Source organism: Xenopus laevis, chromosome 9_10L, assembly GCF_017654675.1.
Source record: "Xenopus laevis strain J_2021 chromosome 9_10L, Xenopus_laevis_v10.1, whole genome shotgun sequence".
NCBI lineage: Eukaryota > Metazoa > Chordata > Amphibia > Anura > Pipidae > Xenopus > Xenopus laevis.
This window is the reverse complement of record NC_054387.1, coordinates 87412495-87429831: the sequence shown is the minus strand read 5'-3', so window position 1 is coordinate 87429831 and position 17337 is coordinate 87412495. Positions and strand designations below refer to the sequence as shown.

General features: G+C 40.7%; 1 protein-coding gene across 2 annotated transcripts in view; it reads right to left on the bottom strand.

The window, feature by feature from the left end:
- Positions 1 to 9116: 9116 nt before the first annotated feature.
- Positions 9117 to 17337, bottom strand: part of LOC108701859 (vacuolar protein sorting-associated protein 8 homolog) — an 80599-nt gene continuing 72378 nt past the window's right edge. For both annotated transcript variants that reach the window (XM_041577280.1, XM_041577281.1), the window contains 3 exons: positions 13263 to 13310; positions 11193 to 11273; positions 9117 to 9511 (listed from right to left, as the gene is read on the bottom strand). In XM_041577280.1, the coding sequence (XP_041433214.1) occupies positions 9362 to 9511; positions 11193 to 11273; positions 13263 to 13310 (279 nt within the window). In that variant the 3' untranslated portion in view covers positions 9117 to 9361. The remainder of the gene's footprint in view (positions 9512 to 11192; positions 11274 to 13262; positions 13311 to 17337) is intronic.

Sequence of the window (17337 nt, the reverse complement as noted above, 5' to 3'; positions counted from 1 at the left end):
TCGGTGGGGTGGTGCGGGTCTATAAATAGAGGGGAGGAGGCGGGTGCTGGTCGAGTTTTTCTAGACCCGCACATCACTAGTGCGCGGGTTTACTTTTTGTCAACCGCATCACAAGGAGGAATCCTGATAACTGAATTATTCTTATCTATTGGATTGTCAAGATTGGCCGTACTGGTGCAATTCCTGCAACACCGGAATTGTATATAACCGTGAGCACTGCAACATTCCATTTCTGCCATTCTTTTCACTTTGCAAATAACATTAATTACAACTATTTTGTGACACTTTATATTCATTTTGTTATATACACAGTCAGATTTTAGTATTCTCCTGCTACCATGTCTCCCCTCACATACGAGAATCAGCCATAGATTTTATGTGCCATTAATCTGTCTCCAGAAATCATTTTGTGGGAAACTGTGTAGCAAAATAATGGCAATAAAGTGTAAAAGTAGATAGAAATACGGTTGAATGTACTCTATATAGTAATGTTCTCCACCGTTTGAAAATGATTATTTGCAAAAGCCTAGGTGAACAGGGAACTGGTGAGATGAACACTTTCCCCTTAATAGTTTAGGAAGGTTAATTGCTCATTGGAGCAGGTCATAGCTCAGGGTGGAAAGTAAAGAGGGAGCTACACTGACATCAGTAATAGCAGAGAATTTATCATTTAGGGGAATAGTATTACAAGAGCAAATGTAATAATCCATTTCAGTTACAGAATTCTAAGACAGAAGGTTGAGGCAACAGGAAAATTGTTTTTCCAAGCTTTCTTAATGTGCTTAGCTGAGATCCAGTGCATTATATCACTTGCAAATGATTTCTACGGAAATCCTTACACATTTAGGGGCAGATTTAACAAAGGTTGAGGTAAATTTTCAAATGAACAAAAACTGAATTTCGAGCTATTTCTTGTGTACTTCGACTAGGTAATAGTTCAAATTCGATTTGAAAAAAATTCTATCATGTACTGTCTCTTTAAAAATTCAACTTCAACCATTCGCCATCTAAAACCTGCCTAATTGCTGTTTTAGCCTATGGGGGACCTCCTAAAACCTATTTGGAGTCAATTGGTGGACTTTGAACAATCAAAGGTTTTTTTTGGAAAAAAAAATTGAATTAGATCGAATGCTTCGTTGCGTACGAATTCTAATTCGGCCGAATAAGGACCTATTCAATCGAAAATGGACAGAAAACCTTCAACTTAATTTCGGTTGGTCTTTTTGAATTCGAATTTCGAAGTTTGACCCTTGATAAATATGCCCCTTACAGTATCGTTGTGCAATTTTGGGATTCTTATTACAGCCAGTGAAATGAATCAAGCAGTTTCTCATCTCATTTGGCAGCTATCTTGTGAGTTCGCTGTTTCATTTGCATCTGAATTTTTAAAAGATCTGTTCTTATTTTAAATATTTGTTCTACATAAGCCTGCAAAACTCCTGCACAATCACTGCTTAGCTGCACTGAGCTGCTCCATGCACCACAGGACACTCACGCTGGTACTAGAAATTTAAAATGATGCTTGAAATCTTCTGGCCAACTGGAATGAGGCCTACACACTATAGCCAATCAATTTTCCCTGTAGCTTCCCTGTAGAGTTTCCCTGTCTTTATTAAGTTTGGTTCACAGAGGATCAGCTCCATACAGGCTTATTTTGTCTCTGAACATCCAGTTGCAAGAATTAAATTTTGATTTTGGACATTTTCAAAGTGAGCCACTGGCCAAACAATAAGAAACTTTTGTGTGTGTGGGGGGGGGTGTCAATTGAGAGTGGTTCCCAAGTGATGGGGCCCAATACAGTTACAGGGACAATTAGAACGGAGGTTTTTAGACTTCTGGGGTGTAAGACCCTTTAGCAATCCATTAGTCGGTGATAACCCCTCTTACCTCATAGTAAGGTTACTAATACACTATACCCCCCCCCCCCCAAGTTCCCAGGCACTGACTGTAAAGCATCTCATTTCATACCAATGATATTATTATGAAGTTGGTTCTCTAATAGCTGCTAAAACACATTTTCCCTCTACTCTTCTCCTGGGAAGAGCTCAAACCACAAGAACAGCCCCAGGCCATCATTTCTTCTCCACCAAAAGTTCCCATCAGTATTACCCATTCAGACAGACAGGGTCTTCCTAGTATTTGCCAGATTCAGGTATATTTGTTGCCTGCCAGGTGGTAAAAAGTGATTTATTGCTGCAGGGGATGAGTTTCCAATGCCCCATATTCAATGGCAGTGACTTTGCAACAGTCCAGTCAATAGTTGCCAGCGCATATAGTGATGTTTAGTTAGTATGTAGCTGCTCACCCATAAAAGCCCCACTCTCCAGATCAATAGTTCTTGTTCTAATGTTGCTTCCAGGGACATCTTAGAATAGTGAGTGTTCAAATGGAGGATATAATTTCAGACTGGAGTCTGGATCTATTTTGCCATATAGTACATATAATACAGTGGATATAATAACAGTGCTATAGTTGCAGGAGAATGTAAGGTAGCAAATAAGCATTCTTCTTCTGAAATAAAAAATGAATTGCCCTTCAGGCTGGTCCCCAGAGGTTATAATAAGGTTACAGATATATAGAATCACAGGGTTACAGTCACCCTGCTATACTTCCATGGGTACCCCGGGCACAAATAAGCACTCACCTTAAATCTCACCCTAATTGACCTTCAGGCTGGGTCCCTTAACTCATAACTAGGTTGCTGATATATAGAAACAATGGTGAAGAACACGCTGCTTTAGTTCCAGGGGTACCCAGAGCTGTAATTATGAACCAAAAATGTTTGTGAGTGGTAGGTGCCGGTTATTGTTATTCATTTTGCCTTGTAAATGCTAAAATGAAGCCCTTTAATACACTGTTTACAGAGAATACATGCTTCTGGTTGTGTATAGAGGAGGCTGGCTTTGAAAGAGTAATACGTGGGTTACAAATAATGAATTTGAAGGATCATTGTGATTTGGGTTTAAATTCTTTGGTGAATTACGGGCTTTAATGAAATCTCTTAAAATTGAATTGCATTGCGCTGGGATTAGCGGAACATTAAGTAAAAAGGTGATTCACCGAGTGGCAGGATTCCTGGATATTAAAAACATAAATAGACTGTACAGATGTAATAATGGATTAGCCTACATTTCAGAGGAAAATGTGGCCCCTGAGAAATGCGCAGAGTTTGAATTGTGCAGGGAAACAGGACTGAATTGCAGAGTCTCACTTTAGCAGCCCTGGGACTCTCCCTCCGTGCTAAATTGGAACTCACAGCACTGCAGTTGGGAGAATGCTGCTTATACTCCAACAACTGAAGGAATATCACAGATGTGGGCTCATTAATATTGCTGGGCAAAATTGCACCTATGCAGTAACCCATAGCAACCAATCAGTGATTAACTTTTAGATACTCTTAATATATCCATACGACTGTGAAGTTACCATTTATCTAGTTTAGTTAGCAATCCATTTCATTCCCTTCACCTCATAATTGCCATACTGGTTGCACTTGTAAATTGCAGTCAGACCTGGATTTGTGGCGAGGTCTAGGGCTGCAAAATTTTAGGGGCAGCAATGGGTAATGCAACATTCTCCAGCGCTATTGCACGTGCGCTCGCTTGGGGGGGATTGCGCAAGAACGGTGGGCGATAGGACCATGAGGCCAACTATTTTTAGATTTTAAGGAACACATTATTTCTTCTCTCCATGAAAATTGGTCAGATCAGAATATTGATATCAAGATGGAAGATCTTGTGTTGTATTAACATGTATTTATATAGCGCCAACATATTGCGTAGCACTGTAAAGTAAATGTGATTATACAACTACATCACATGAATTACATATATAGAATATATGGAGTAACAAACATCACAATCAATACAGGTACAAAGAGGTGAGGAAGGCCCTATGCATAGGCATACAGTCTAAAGGGAAGGGAGTAATACACAAGGTGTGGGAGTGGGCAAGATCGAAGTAAGTGGGTGAGAAATGTGGTGTTGTATGTGGTGTTGCGTTTGGTAGTTAAGCAGAGTGAGGGTAGGCTTCACGAAAGAAGTGCGTTTTCAGAGATTTTTTGAAAGCAGAAAGGTTGGGAGAAAGTTGGACAGACCGTGGGAGAGCGTTCCAGAGGAGGGGTGCAGCCCTTCCAAAGTCTTGAATGCGAGCATGTGAGGAGGTAATGAGAGAAGAGTTGAGTAGCAGGTCAGTAGAGGAGCGTAGTAAGCGAGTGGGTGAGTATATAGAGATGAGTTCAGAGATGTAGGGTGGAGCAGAGTTGTGAAGTGCTTTGAAAGTCAGTGTCATTAATTTGAATTTGATTCTGAAAGGTAACGGAAGCCAGTGCAGGGATTGACAGAATGGCGAGGCAGAGGAGGAGCGGTTGCTGAGGTGTATGAGCCTCGCAGCAGTGTTCATTATGGACTGGAGAGGTGACAGTCTCTGGAGGGGGAGGCCAATTAAAAGAGAGTTACAGTAGTCTAGACGCGATATGATGAGAGAGTGAATAAGAATTTTGGCAGCGTCTTGGGTGATAAATGATCGTATTTTGTATATGTTCCTTAGGTGGAAGTGACATGATTTAATAAGTGACTGGATATGAGGAGTGAATGACAGGGCAGAATCTAGGATAACCCCAAGGCACCGGCCTGGGGAGAGGGGGTGATAGTGGAATTGTTAACTATGATGGATACTTCGGGGATGCTACTGGTGTTAGTTGGAGGAAAGAGAACCATTTCAGTTTTAGAGTGGTTTAATTTAAGGTAGCGTTGCGACATCCAGGTAGAGATAGCGGACAGGCAGGAGGAGACGCAAGTTAGGAGTTCTGGGTTGAGATCAGGAGATGAGAGATAGATCTGAGTATCGTCAGCATAGAGGTGGTAGTGGAAACCATATGAATTTATTAATTTGCCAAGGAAGTATAGAGGGAGAATAGTAATGGTCCCAGGACAGAGCCTTGAGGAACTCCAACAGAAAGAGGTAGGGGAGAAGATGATACTCCATTGTAGGAGACACTGAAGGAACGATTGGTGATGTAAGAAGAGAACCAGGACAGGGCTGTGTCATGAAGGCCAAGCGACTGGAGGGACTGGAGGAGGAGAGGGTGATCTACAGTGTCAAATGCGGCTAAGAGGTCAAGCAGTATTAGTAGTGAGAAATGATTGTTGGCTTTAGCGGTTAAAAGGTCATTAGTTAGTCGAGTCAGGGCAGTTTCCGTGGAGTGTTGTGGCTTAAAACCGGTCCAGCAGGTTATTGTCAGAGAGGAATGAGGTAAGTCGGTTGTAGACAAGGCACTCAAGTAGTTTAGAGATGAAAGGTAGCAGAGAGATAGGTCGGAGGTTGTCAAGATTGGAGGGATCAAGAGAGGGTTTTTTCAGAATGGGGGTGACAAGAGCATGTTTTAGTTGAGAAGGAAACAGTCCAGTTGAGAGCGAAAGATTAAATAGGTGAGTTAAGGCTTTGATTAGACAAGGATTGGTATTGCGGAGAAGTTTTGAGGGAATTGGATCAAGCGGGCAGGTGGTAAGGTGAGAAGAGGCCAGAAGCTTTGAGACTTCCTCATCAGTGACAGGGGTGAAGGAGCACAGGAGAGACTGGGCAGTGTGGAGGGAGGGTGGTGGAAGTCTAGGGGGGTTGAGTAGTGTAATGTCCCTTCTGATAGTGTCAATTTTGTTTTTGAAGTGTTCAGCAATATCTTGAGCAGAGACAGAGGTGCATGGAGGGGGTGGAGAAGGGGAAAGGAGAGTGTTAAAGGTGGAGAAAAGTTGTGCTGGTTTTTTAGAAAGGGAGTTAATGAGTGAAGTAAAGTATGTTTGTTTGGCTTGGAAGAGGCTGGTGTTAAAGGAGCGCAGGGCAGATTTGTAGCTCCAAAAGTCTGATTCTGAACGGGATTTGTGCCAGCGACGCTCAAGTGCACGTGAGTGTCTTTGGAGCGCTTTTGTATGAGCAGTATGCCAAGGTTACATAGTTACATAGTTAAGTGGTTTGGGTCGAGAACATTTAGTTTTTATAGGAGCAAGCTCATTTAGGGCAGTGGTGAGAGTACTATAGTAGACAGAGGTAGCCACATTAGGACATGAGATGGCTGAGATATTAGAGTGAAGAGAGTCAAAGGAAGAAGAGAGATGTGACAAGTCTACAGCTTGCAAGTCACGGTAAGTATGTTTGGGGAATAGCAGGGGGTGAGGAGGGAGTTAGTGAGAGTTGAAATGTGAGCATATTGTGATCAGAGAGGGGAAATGGGGAGTTAGTAAAATTGGAGGTTGAACAGAGTCTGGTAAATATGAGATCCAGAGCATTACCATTGGAGTGAGAGGGGGAGTCTGAGCACAAAGATAAGCCTAGGGAGGAGGTTAGTGTAAACAGAATAATATAAATTATAACATTTTTCCCTTCCTTTCTCCCCATTTTCTAAAAGGTTTTCCTAAAAATCATAGAATTAGATGGAGGAAGTACGGCATATTCTAAATTAGGCCTATTTTGGATCCAGACCAGAGAGAGACAAAGAAAAATATAATCTTCCAGAGAAAGAGAGACTGAACTATGCCCAGATTAAACAAGGATTCCAGTTAATTGGTAAAAAAACCAAAGCACAATTAAAGCACCATCAGTTCTATGATATATTACAGCAATTAATAGACTCTCCTAAATCGAATTGTATTCAATTGATATCCAATTTACTACTTAACACATTATCCAAAGAGGTTGATCCATTGACTAAATCGGGAGAGAAATGGTCTACCTTTCTGGGGGAAAAGATAACATCTAAAGACCTTCTTAAATCTTTTCAAATCTTTAGAAAAAATATAATTTCTGAGAATTGGAGATTCCGACTTATTCATTTTGGTTATGGTTTGCAGTTTCAGAACTCTCAAAATGCCTCTTACTGTCCAAAATGTAAAGAAGTTAATGTTAATTTTTTTCATTACATTTGGTTATGCCCATACATAAATACTTTATGCGTAAAGAAGAACTTTATTAAAAACATAGGTAATCTAGAAATGAATTTAAGTTTAAGGTTTGTATTATTAGATACGAAAGGCTCACTTACATTGACAAAGGGAACAAAGATGGTCAAGCCCTCATTAGAGATTTTGGATATTTGTTGGCTAGTAATGGCAGCCACTCGAAAATCAATTTTCCTATTCTGGATAAAAGAAGAAGCCCCTATATTGAAAGATGTTCTTACATATATGCATAACTTATGCATTCAAGAGGCCATCAGATATAGAAACATAGATTCATCCTCTAGAAACAAAGTTAAACATCGCTGGTCCACTTATCTTTTATCCTTGGATGGCAATAAAAAAAATAATTTATTTGTAAACTTATGGGGGTAATGGACTAAACTGAAAATTAAGAATTTGAGTCATCAGATAATTCACATTACTGTTAGTATGCCTACATATATGAATATGAATTGGATAACAAATTAATTGAGAAGCAATGAAAGGAAAAGTCAGGGTAGAGGTCAAAACGTGCCTTGTTTATTATTGTTAATTAAGTTCATGTAGAATTTGAATGTAAGGAATATAAAACTGCATATGTAATTACTTGCTGTCAAACAAATCAACTTGTTTTATGATAAAATCTAATAAAAAGATTTGAAAAAAAAGGACCGTGAGGCCTCCGGTGCCGCCGACGGAAATCGTGCCCTGGTTGCAGTGGGAACAGTGGTGATGGAATGGAAGTGTGTGCCACAGCCATAAATTAATGTACCCACAATCACCCTGTCAAACCTTCTCTGGTGATTTGGTACTTGGAGGGATCGGCGCCAACCTCAACAGATCTATTCAAAGTGGATCAACATTGACAATAACATTGACAAAGTGAATTTGTGTATCCACTGGCAAATATATTACAGAGTAATATCTCCAGATCAAATTGCATCCATGCGCTGGCTCTGTTCCTGTAAACCCAATACATGGACATCACAGTATTTGCTTTCAATGACAATTACAGTTATTGTTGTGTGGGTATATCAAATACCTGTGGGACCCATGGATTAGGAGGGTTCTGGTCACAAGGTACAGGTTTGAGCACCTATTTGTTTCAATTGCTGTGATGTTCAGGTAAGTCCTCCCTATTGGTGATATCAGAGACAGCCCCCCAAGTGAGGGTTTGGGTTGAGAGATAAGCAGGCTCAGGAGAATGCGGGTTCCCAAGGGGCAGATACAGGTTATAAAACCTCTAGCATTTGCATGGTCCTGTTACAGTTCTTCTGTTCATATTCAGTTGCTTAGAATTGGTCGTACTATAACATAATAAAAGTTAGTTTAAAGGTGAAACACCCCTTTAAATACATATACCTCCTACACCCCTGTGGATAACACAGCACATGATTAAACACCTTTGGGGCCCCTAACAACAATTTCCAAATGCTAACAAACCCCACAAATACTAGGCTTATGTTTCACAGGCAGAGCAGGGCACACACACAGGGAGCACAGGGAAGGCAGAGTATGGCACCCCCAGGGAGCATAGGGCAGGCAGAGTATGACAAACACAGGGAGGATAGGGCAGGCAGAATATGACACACACATGGAGCATAGGACGGACAGAGTATGGCACACACAGGGAGCATAGGGCGGGCATAGTATGACAAACACAGGGAGCATAGGGCAGGCAGAGAATGACACACACATGGAGCATAGGACGGACAGAGTATGACACACACAGGGAGCATAGGCCAAGCAGAGTATGACACACACAGGGAGCATAGGGCAGGCAGAGTATGGCACACACAGGGAGCAAGGAAGGCAGAACAGAGAAGGAGACAGGGAAACCTATCAGGACCACTCTAACGTACAACATACAGTGACCCAGTGATGTTGCCCCATTAGCATTTTGAATAAGGTGTGAACATGTGAAAAATGTGGGCAGTTTCAGTCTGGGTCTCAGGTGTGAACAGTACAGGGATTTAGGATGCGAACAATAGAGGTGTCACAGGTGTTACATGTGTTACAATCTGAATTTGAGGTTTAAACAATACAGGGGTCAATTATCTCTGTTGTGATACCTTTGAAAGTTAACACATGGTATGCAGACCATGTGTGGGGGGCCACACAGAGGGGGGTCGCGGGCCGCCAGTTGGACAGCGCTGTTCTAGATGAAAAAGGAACATGATTCCAAACTAAATACAGAATGATTTAATTTAACGATACATTCACAAACAGAAAGGTAATCACAGTACTGCATAAAGTAATTCGTTGTTTCTGACACTTATACATGGAGTGCTTATTTCTCAGAACCTACACATATTCACAGATGAAAGAGACACCTGACACCAGTGGTCGAGTCGAAAGTGGAGGCAAGTTCCTTTAGGAGCTCACAATAGGCTCCTCTGGTGTTTGGCCTTTAAAGTCGAAGCTGCAGTTATTCAGTCGCCAAAGAAAGGGGGCGGTGCAAGGTGTAGTTGGAAGTTTTCATTCTGAAAAACACTACTTGTAGCTAATCCACCATAAGAAGCATAATACGAAGATGATTTTTCTGGGCTCTGAGAGCGGCATAGCTCAGTAACGAGAGCCAACTGGAAAACAAAAGATAATGAGAAAAGTCAGTCTGTTAATGAAAAACCCTTTCATATTTTTGGGAATAAATCTTTTTTGATAACTCCTCTGAGCAGGTACATTTACAGAGTGGTCACATGTTGCAGCTGCTTTCTAACACTGACACCTGAGGAATAATTTACAGACTGATTGTCTGGACTGAAAACACATGGCCATATTAAATCATAATGTGGGAGTGTTCATCTATGTAGGAGGCAGAGCCGAGCAAGCGGCATAGGGGCACTGGGAAAGAAGAAACGTTCTACCAGCTAATGCTTGGAACCTCCAACCATTTTCTGCATTGATCGTACAGACATGTCTGGCATTAAAGTGATTATTGCCCATTTTCTGCAGTGATCTGACAAATCTGGCATGTCTGGGGTAAAGGTGTTTATTGTTTCAGCAGTGAAATTATGGTATATCTGGGGTTAATATTAATGTTGTCTATTTTCAGCAGTGATCTTACTGGCATTTCTGGGGTTAAGGTTTTTATTGTCCATTTTCTGCAATGATCATTCTGGCATAATCAACTCATGTCCTCCTGTAATTTGTAATACAAGGTCTTTGATTTCCTTTTGGTATCAGGCTTCAGACATTCTGCAGTCCTGTACTCTCTGTGCTTAACACCTGCAGCAACTGGATAAGCGACAATGCACTGGCCAGCCCTCTATGTGATCTCGCTCAAATAACCCATACAGTGGGCTTTTTGGCCTTTATCAGTTCCAGCTTGGATAGCCACACATATTACAGTTTGCTTCTGGTCAGATTTTTACTTATTATTGTGTTATGAACAGTGCAGCACACTTTCATGATTTATACACTCTACTTAAGCAGCCCTCCAAGTCACACAATTATATAATTTATGAGCAACTTTATGGGCTTTGCAAATAAATAGATTTTCTACAAACTTGGCACCTAGTTATTGTATACAGGTTTGGTCTAGAAAACAGTTTGTTTTTGATTGATACCCTCCCACTGGAAAGTTTTCTGTGGACACCCATGGATGTGGTGGGGCAGCTCAGCTTTTTCAAGAGGGATCATACACTTTAAGTAAAGTATTATGTTTCGGGCTACTATACCAGCCCAAGGATATCACATCACTTCACCAGTGAAAATCTGTGTATCCTGAAAATCCCCCAAAGCAGCTCCCCATCTTCCTTTTTCTTCTGATTTACAGCAAATGTTCTGAACTGCTTGCCAACGGCGGCCCTGACCACACTGAGCACGTGACATGCAAAATATTGAGGATGAGGAGCTGCTGTGGGCACATCTGTAGGGATGGATTTCTGCATCTGGACAGGTACAGTAAGTTCAGTATATAAAACACAATATTTCTAATCATACTCTTTTTTATTTTTTTAAGCTTCTACTTCTCCTTTAATGCCAGCTTCTTTGACTGCAAATAATCTTTGATCTCAAATGAAACGGCATGCTGTCTGTAGCTCTCCACGGCTGGGATAAAACTATTAAGATACAACATTCACCTGCTGGGTACCAGATAGGCACTTTCCACACAAGCCGTCCTGCTGGGGACTAGCGGCTTTAGTCTTTGTTATGGGCCTCGTATGGGCTAATGATTTATTTCTTTTTGACTACAGTTCTCATTTTGCTAAGACTACAGATATGGACACTTTAAAGCAGAGAGAAGCAGTTTTACTTTACCCGGGAGGTTCCTTTGTAGAGACGGCAGAGATGCTGGAAAGCCTGCAGCTGCTGTGGATCCAGGATGGGATCGGTGCTTGACTGACAGACACAAGAAGCAGAAGAAAATTTTAGCACCTATGTACTGTGGAAGCACATGGGCACAATCATGTATGAAGTAAAGGTCATTTGAGTTTAAAACATCAGGGGCACTGAAAGTTGAAGACAAATGCTCAGCAATTTAGAGAAGATTCTAACTGGCCGTGTAATTTCATTTTATTGCAGCTCTTCTATATCTTCCCCTTCTCCTTTAATCCACAGTCTGCTGGTAATCTCTGTAGCCTGTGCCCTCACATTCCCATGCTGTGAAAATACACCGTGTAATTACTTCTTCTGAACTATTTCTCACTATCAACCTGAGCGCCTTCTCGGCTTCAACGGCACAAATCATTTTGCTTGTTGTCATGGAAACCATCGTCTTAATTTCCCCGCCCCCCTTCTCCCCCTATCTGATTTCTTTCTGTTAAAGTACTGGGCAGATGACTTTATAGCCCTTACTCATATATATCCCATTTAGCGTGAAGTCCCACTCAGATTGGGCAAGATGCACGTTATGGGAATGACATGGTTTTGTTTAAAATGAACCTCACTTAGATGGAGAGATTAATCACTGGCAGCTAATCCCTGACAAAATACAATTTTGCTACTTACTGGGGTGAGGCCCTAGCACAAGCAGTCTCAAGTGGAAACATTTAGCCATACTCCCTTTCCCTTAGATTCAGTGAAAGAGATTAGTGTTAACCTGGAGTGGTGGGTCAAACTAAATAAGCATTTTGTGTAGGGGCATTCCATGCGTTGAGAGATTCAGTTGCCTCTTACAAAATAAGCCCCCCCTATGTTTCACATGTGCTCCCTCTTTTGCGCTAATAAAATGCATATTGTGTGTAAAGCTGTGCATGAAGACTGAGTCGACTGCAGCTTAGAAGATGTGGCCTTTATGTAGCAAGGGCACTTCTGATGAGACGGAGCAGGACACAATGTCAGAAAAAGGCGGTTCCAGCATCTCTCTAATTACGTTGCTTATTTTTTTCAAAGATGCTTCTCTAAGACCCTTAACAGCAGTGGCTAGAAGGAATCAGGAATCATTTACTGCACACAGGATGGAAATCCAAAAGTCAGTTGCTTACTTGTCAGGGATACTTTAAGTGTGGCTTGGATGATTTTTTGGACAGACATAATATCAAAGGCTATTGTGATACTAAACTCTATAGTTAGTATAGGTATGGGTATATAGAATTTAATTAAAAGTAGGGAGGGGTGTGTGTATGGATGCTGGGTTTTCATTTGGAGGGGTTGAACTTGATGGACTTTGTCTTTTTTCAACCCAATTTAACTATCTAACTATGTAACTTAGCCATGGGCAAACCTAACTATTATCCAATAGAATGGATATTGTCTGGCCTGGAAACCTGGTGCGGTGTTCAGGTTTGCTTCTCCTTTGATGAAGTAGAGCAGTGGAGTGTGCTCGCCAGTATGCAGGAGAGGAACACACTGCTCCGCAGCCAGGGAAATGGAAGTTACTTTAGGCAAATCACATTTGTTTGATCTACTAAATATGAACCCAGTGCAGCACTGTGTGAAATCTGTATTATGGAGCTGGAGTCACAAACATTATTCCCCTATTTAATCAGCTCAGACATTAACATGAAGAAACTGAGAAAGACCTGAATGTAAGAGAACACATTAGAACTCCTGAATATACAGTGTGTGCTTGTGTTTTATGAGTGATGTGCACTACTCACAAAACGGGACTGACCCTCTGTCTGAATGAAAGATGGATTACTCTTATCTCATGTGGGGTTATAGGCAAAATAAGTTAAACAGTAACCGGACGCCCTAACACCATAGTAACAAAGGGTTTTCTCCCTTACCGGTATTTTGAGGCTCAAGTCAATAATGACAGGTGCAGAAAACTTATATTTTTTTGTTTGCACTCAGGTACAACAAAATCAAACAGGAGACATTCAACACTGCCTATAGGCATATCACACACATGGACTACACTAAGTGAAGCTGAAGTATCATTCTCACCTTCTTGGTGGCCTCCTCTCTGGATGATCGGGATGAGGATACTCTCACCTGTTTCAACAGTAAATGAAAGCATTAGATCCCAATATACAGAAACAAAGATAAAATGCAGAATTCTCAGATGCAATACAGCTTATTTATTAGCAGAGATGATGTTGTGCTTAAGAAAGGTACCTCTACCTGAAATGTGCACTTAGATCCATTTATGAGTTCACTATATTGTATCCAATGCCTTTCAAATACATAATTCCACTAGATTTAGTGGAACAGTAACTATAGCTTTAATGAGATCAGAGCTTTACTACAAGCCTCTGCAATGAAAAGGGTAATCCAGCAAAATCAATTATCTAGCTTATTGGTTTTTGACTATTCCAACTCCCTGCATTTTCTGTCAACCATTGGCTAGTGTAGAATTCTGGGAGATGCAGTTCTCAACAGTGGTTGAACTGTGTACTTCCACCTATGCAAAGAAGCAAAACTGCCTCTCTTAAAGGAACACCAAAAAATGTAAGTGTATCAAAGTAATTAAAATATGAAATACTGTTGTTCTGCACTGGTAAAAGGTGTGTGTTTGCTTCACAATCACCACTCTAGTTTATATAAATATCCCGCTATGTAGCTATGGGGGCAGCAATTCAGCCTGAAATAAAACACAGTTATATTCTACAGAATTCTGCAATCTAACCTGTGCCATTTAGCCCTATTTTAGACTGAATGGCTGCCCCCATGGCTACACAGCAGCTGTGTTTATATAACCTATAATAATGTTTCTGAAGCAAACCAGTGCAGGGTAATAGTACTTAATATCACAATTACGTTGATGCACCGATTTCTTTGGTGTTACTGCTCCTTTAAGTTGCATTCAAGGACAAAAAAGGGTTGATTTCATGAACTCATTTTAGAAACAGATTCAACGGATATCATTTCTTGGCATCACTACAGCAATGCACTTTCCCTTCTGTGGTGCCATTTGTGCCAGCAAGCAGCAGGAGCTCCTCCAACAAGCTGACTCCCCAGCACAGAGCCATGCACAACAAGCTCTGCCTAATTGGAAGATTAAGGGCCTACTGACTCGAACTGAAGCGGAACATCCCTTATGCACAGGGGTTAAGAAACATCTCAGTGCACTACTAGGGGCTATGTATTAATCTTCCATGGATACTACACTTAAAAGCATTGCAACGAGTTATATATGGTTTTAATCTAGAATTCTGAATCACAATCAACATTTGATGTTTATGATTAAAGGGATAATGACATGTTTCAAAGTTAAGAGGAAGATGTCACCATGCCTTTATAGAGCTGCTCAGCATTAACTGTGTTTTTAAAAGGTACACCTCTCCTTTGTTACAGCCCCAATTACCAAGTGGTGTCAAGCCAGGCATAGTGTCATGTACAGAGGTTATAGCCAAGTCCCAGTAAAGTGAAAGACAAATGCAAACAGTGCCCCATATTTAGAATTTTCACTGCCCCCCAAGCATATGGGGGCCCTTAGGAAAGGGTAAATTAACTACTGTTGTTACCATTAGTCAAGTGAGGTTTGACTGAGCAATATAGCCACACTGATGGTTTACATGCTTCCCAAAAGGGATATAATGGCAAAGATGTCTAAAACTTCTCTACCAAGGTGGGTTACAAGGGTGAAGTAGGCTGAATTCAGCAAAGGTGTCTAGAAAAACATTACTTACAGGCACTAAGCCTTGTGAAATGTATCATGCTTTATCTGTGTATACTCAAACTACTTGAATTATATATAAAAAAAAAGCACTAAGTACATGAATGTTTTCATTCATTCAGGTCATGGTATGTCTAGTAGAAGCAACTGGACTTGCTTAGTAAGCAAGCAGTTTCACTACTCCCCAAGCAGCCTTAAAGGCACTTATCTGTCACATGTGAAGGATGATTTGACTCCCTAGTATCCACTTGCACTGGTAAGGAGCTTTACTTTGAGTTGCTACAATAGTTGCAACTTTGGGAGTTGTGGAGGTAGTCTGGCAGGTGTCACTAATAGCAATCTGGAACCGATTTGTATTGAAACACCTAGGCTTGACAGCCTCCCTTTATGATCTCTGAGTGTAATTTTGTAACATTCAGAAGCAAGTTTTCCAGCTGACCGTTGCTCATGAGTCGTACTGCATAGTGACAACCACAACATCTCTCTCACTGCTGGCAAGTCAGCCAGAGTTGTCTTGAGCCCAAGAGGGAATCATTTGTGAAAACAACTGCATGTCACAGATACCGCTCTGTTTTCTGCATATTTCTACAGGCTCACTAGGATTCATCCCCCAGGCATGTTTATCTCACATACAGATGTGACTGGATATTTAGGTATGTATCATTCTTTAATCCTTTTGGTGCTGGTGAAAACAAAAGTCAGGGTTGTTCAGTTGGGAATTTACAGATTGCTTCACTGCAGAAAACCAAACTATTCCCAAGTGTTTTTTCCAAAAGCTTGCCAATGAAGGCTAGCACAATGTCTGCAAACCTTTTCATGCGCTAGGTGGAGGCAGAAGAAATGGTACAAACACACAGTTGGAAGATAGACGTGATAGAAAATAAGAATTCCTCTGTGAATTAGGACAGACCATGCATGAGAATCCTGAGCATCTTAATATGGTGAAGCGGTCACGGCCACTGCTTGTACCCAACAGAGAGTAAAGGTACAAAGGATTAACAATTTGCCCATGATACTGTGCGAGTACAGGTCTGGGAAATATGTTCTAATTTCTTTAAAAGCATTATCTGAACTTCTGTATAGGTAAAGTGCACTGAAATATTCAGTCATTTCTGTTTGAGAAGACAATATTTTTCAGTTAGACATGAAACTATCAAGGAATAACAGACCCTTTGACATTTAAACATTTACAATTTGTTTTGGTCCACAATGGTTAGCTGTGTAAATAAACTTGGTAATAAGATAAGTAAATGGAGACATTTTTGAAGTAAAAGAATTTGAAATTCAAAGTAATTTTTTGGATACATCGACCATCAAATAGAATACTATGACTTCGAATTTACTTTGACTTTGATTCGTTCGGATATTCGACCATTCGATAATCGAAGTACTGTCTCTTTAAAAAAAAAAACTTTGACTTCAATACTTCGCCAACTTAAACCTGCCGAAGTGCTATGTTAGCCTATGGGGACCTTCTACAACATTTTTCTAAGTCTTTACACATCGAATAAAAATCCTTCGATCGTAAGCTAAAATAGTTTGATTCGAACGATTTAATAGTTCGATCGAACGATTTTTATTTGACCGCAGGATTGCCAAATTTGCTGAAAAAACTTCTAATTCGATATTCCAATTCGAAGTTTTTATACTTCGAAATTCAACCCTTGATAAATCTGCCCCTAAGTGTCAAAATTCACACAGTTGCACTTCCACGCAAATCTGATTTAATTGTGCTGGAAATTTTCTACATTCCAGCACTCCCTGTCTAAATGACATGCAGTGCAAATGCATCTAGAGGACTGCACATACATCATTTCGGAGAAAAGAAATGGGATGAACTGATTGGTGCAAAGCTCAATGTTACAAAAGTGCAAGGAGCACCTTTTGACACAACCAATATATTTTTTCAGTGCCCAGCCCAATGACTGGTGCCTGAGGCATGCCCCCCACCCTTGCGAGGTGAGTGGAGCAGTGATATAATAGCCCCCCAGGTGGAAGCACATGCCCAGTGCCCCTCTGTTTGTGCCCTAGGCACATGCCTCTTCTGATTACCCTTAATTCCAGCCCTGTTTTTGTGCTACTCCAACTGTACTTGCAATTGGAAACGTTCCTTACTGTATCAGTCCTTAAACATCACCGTCACTATACTTAATTTAGTTTGGATCACACCCACAGAAAGGTCTTTTATGTACTTGGCCTAATTTGTCAGTTTTAGGAATCTATTTCCTGTGCACACAACAATCTATCAATTAAGCTTGTAGTCCGAAAATAACAAGACTAAAACTGAATAAAAAGCAGCATGAGTCTAGTCTTACTTGCCTAGAAACAAACATAGTAAAATTGTCTAAGATGCAGGAGTTTTTGCTTAATATTATTAACTATGCCAGATTCTATGTAAATTTA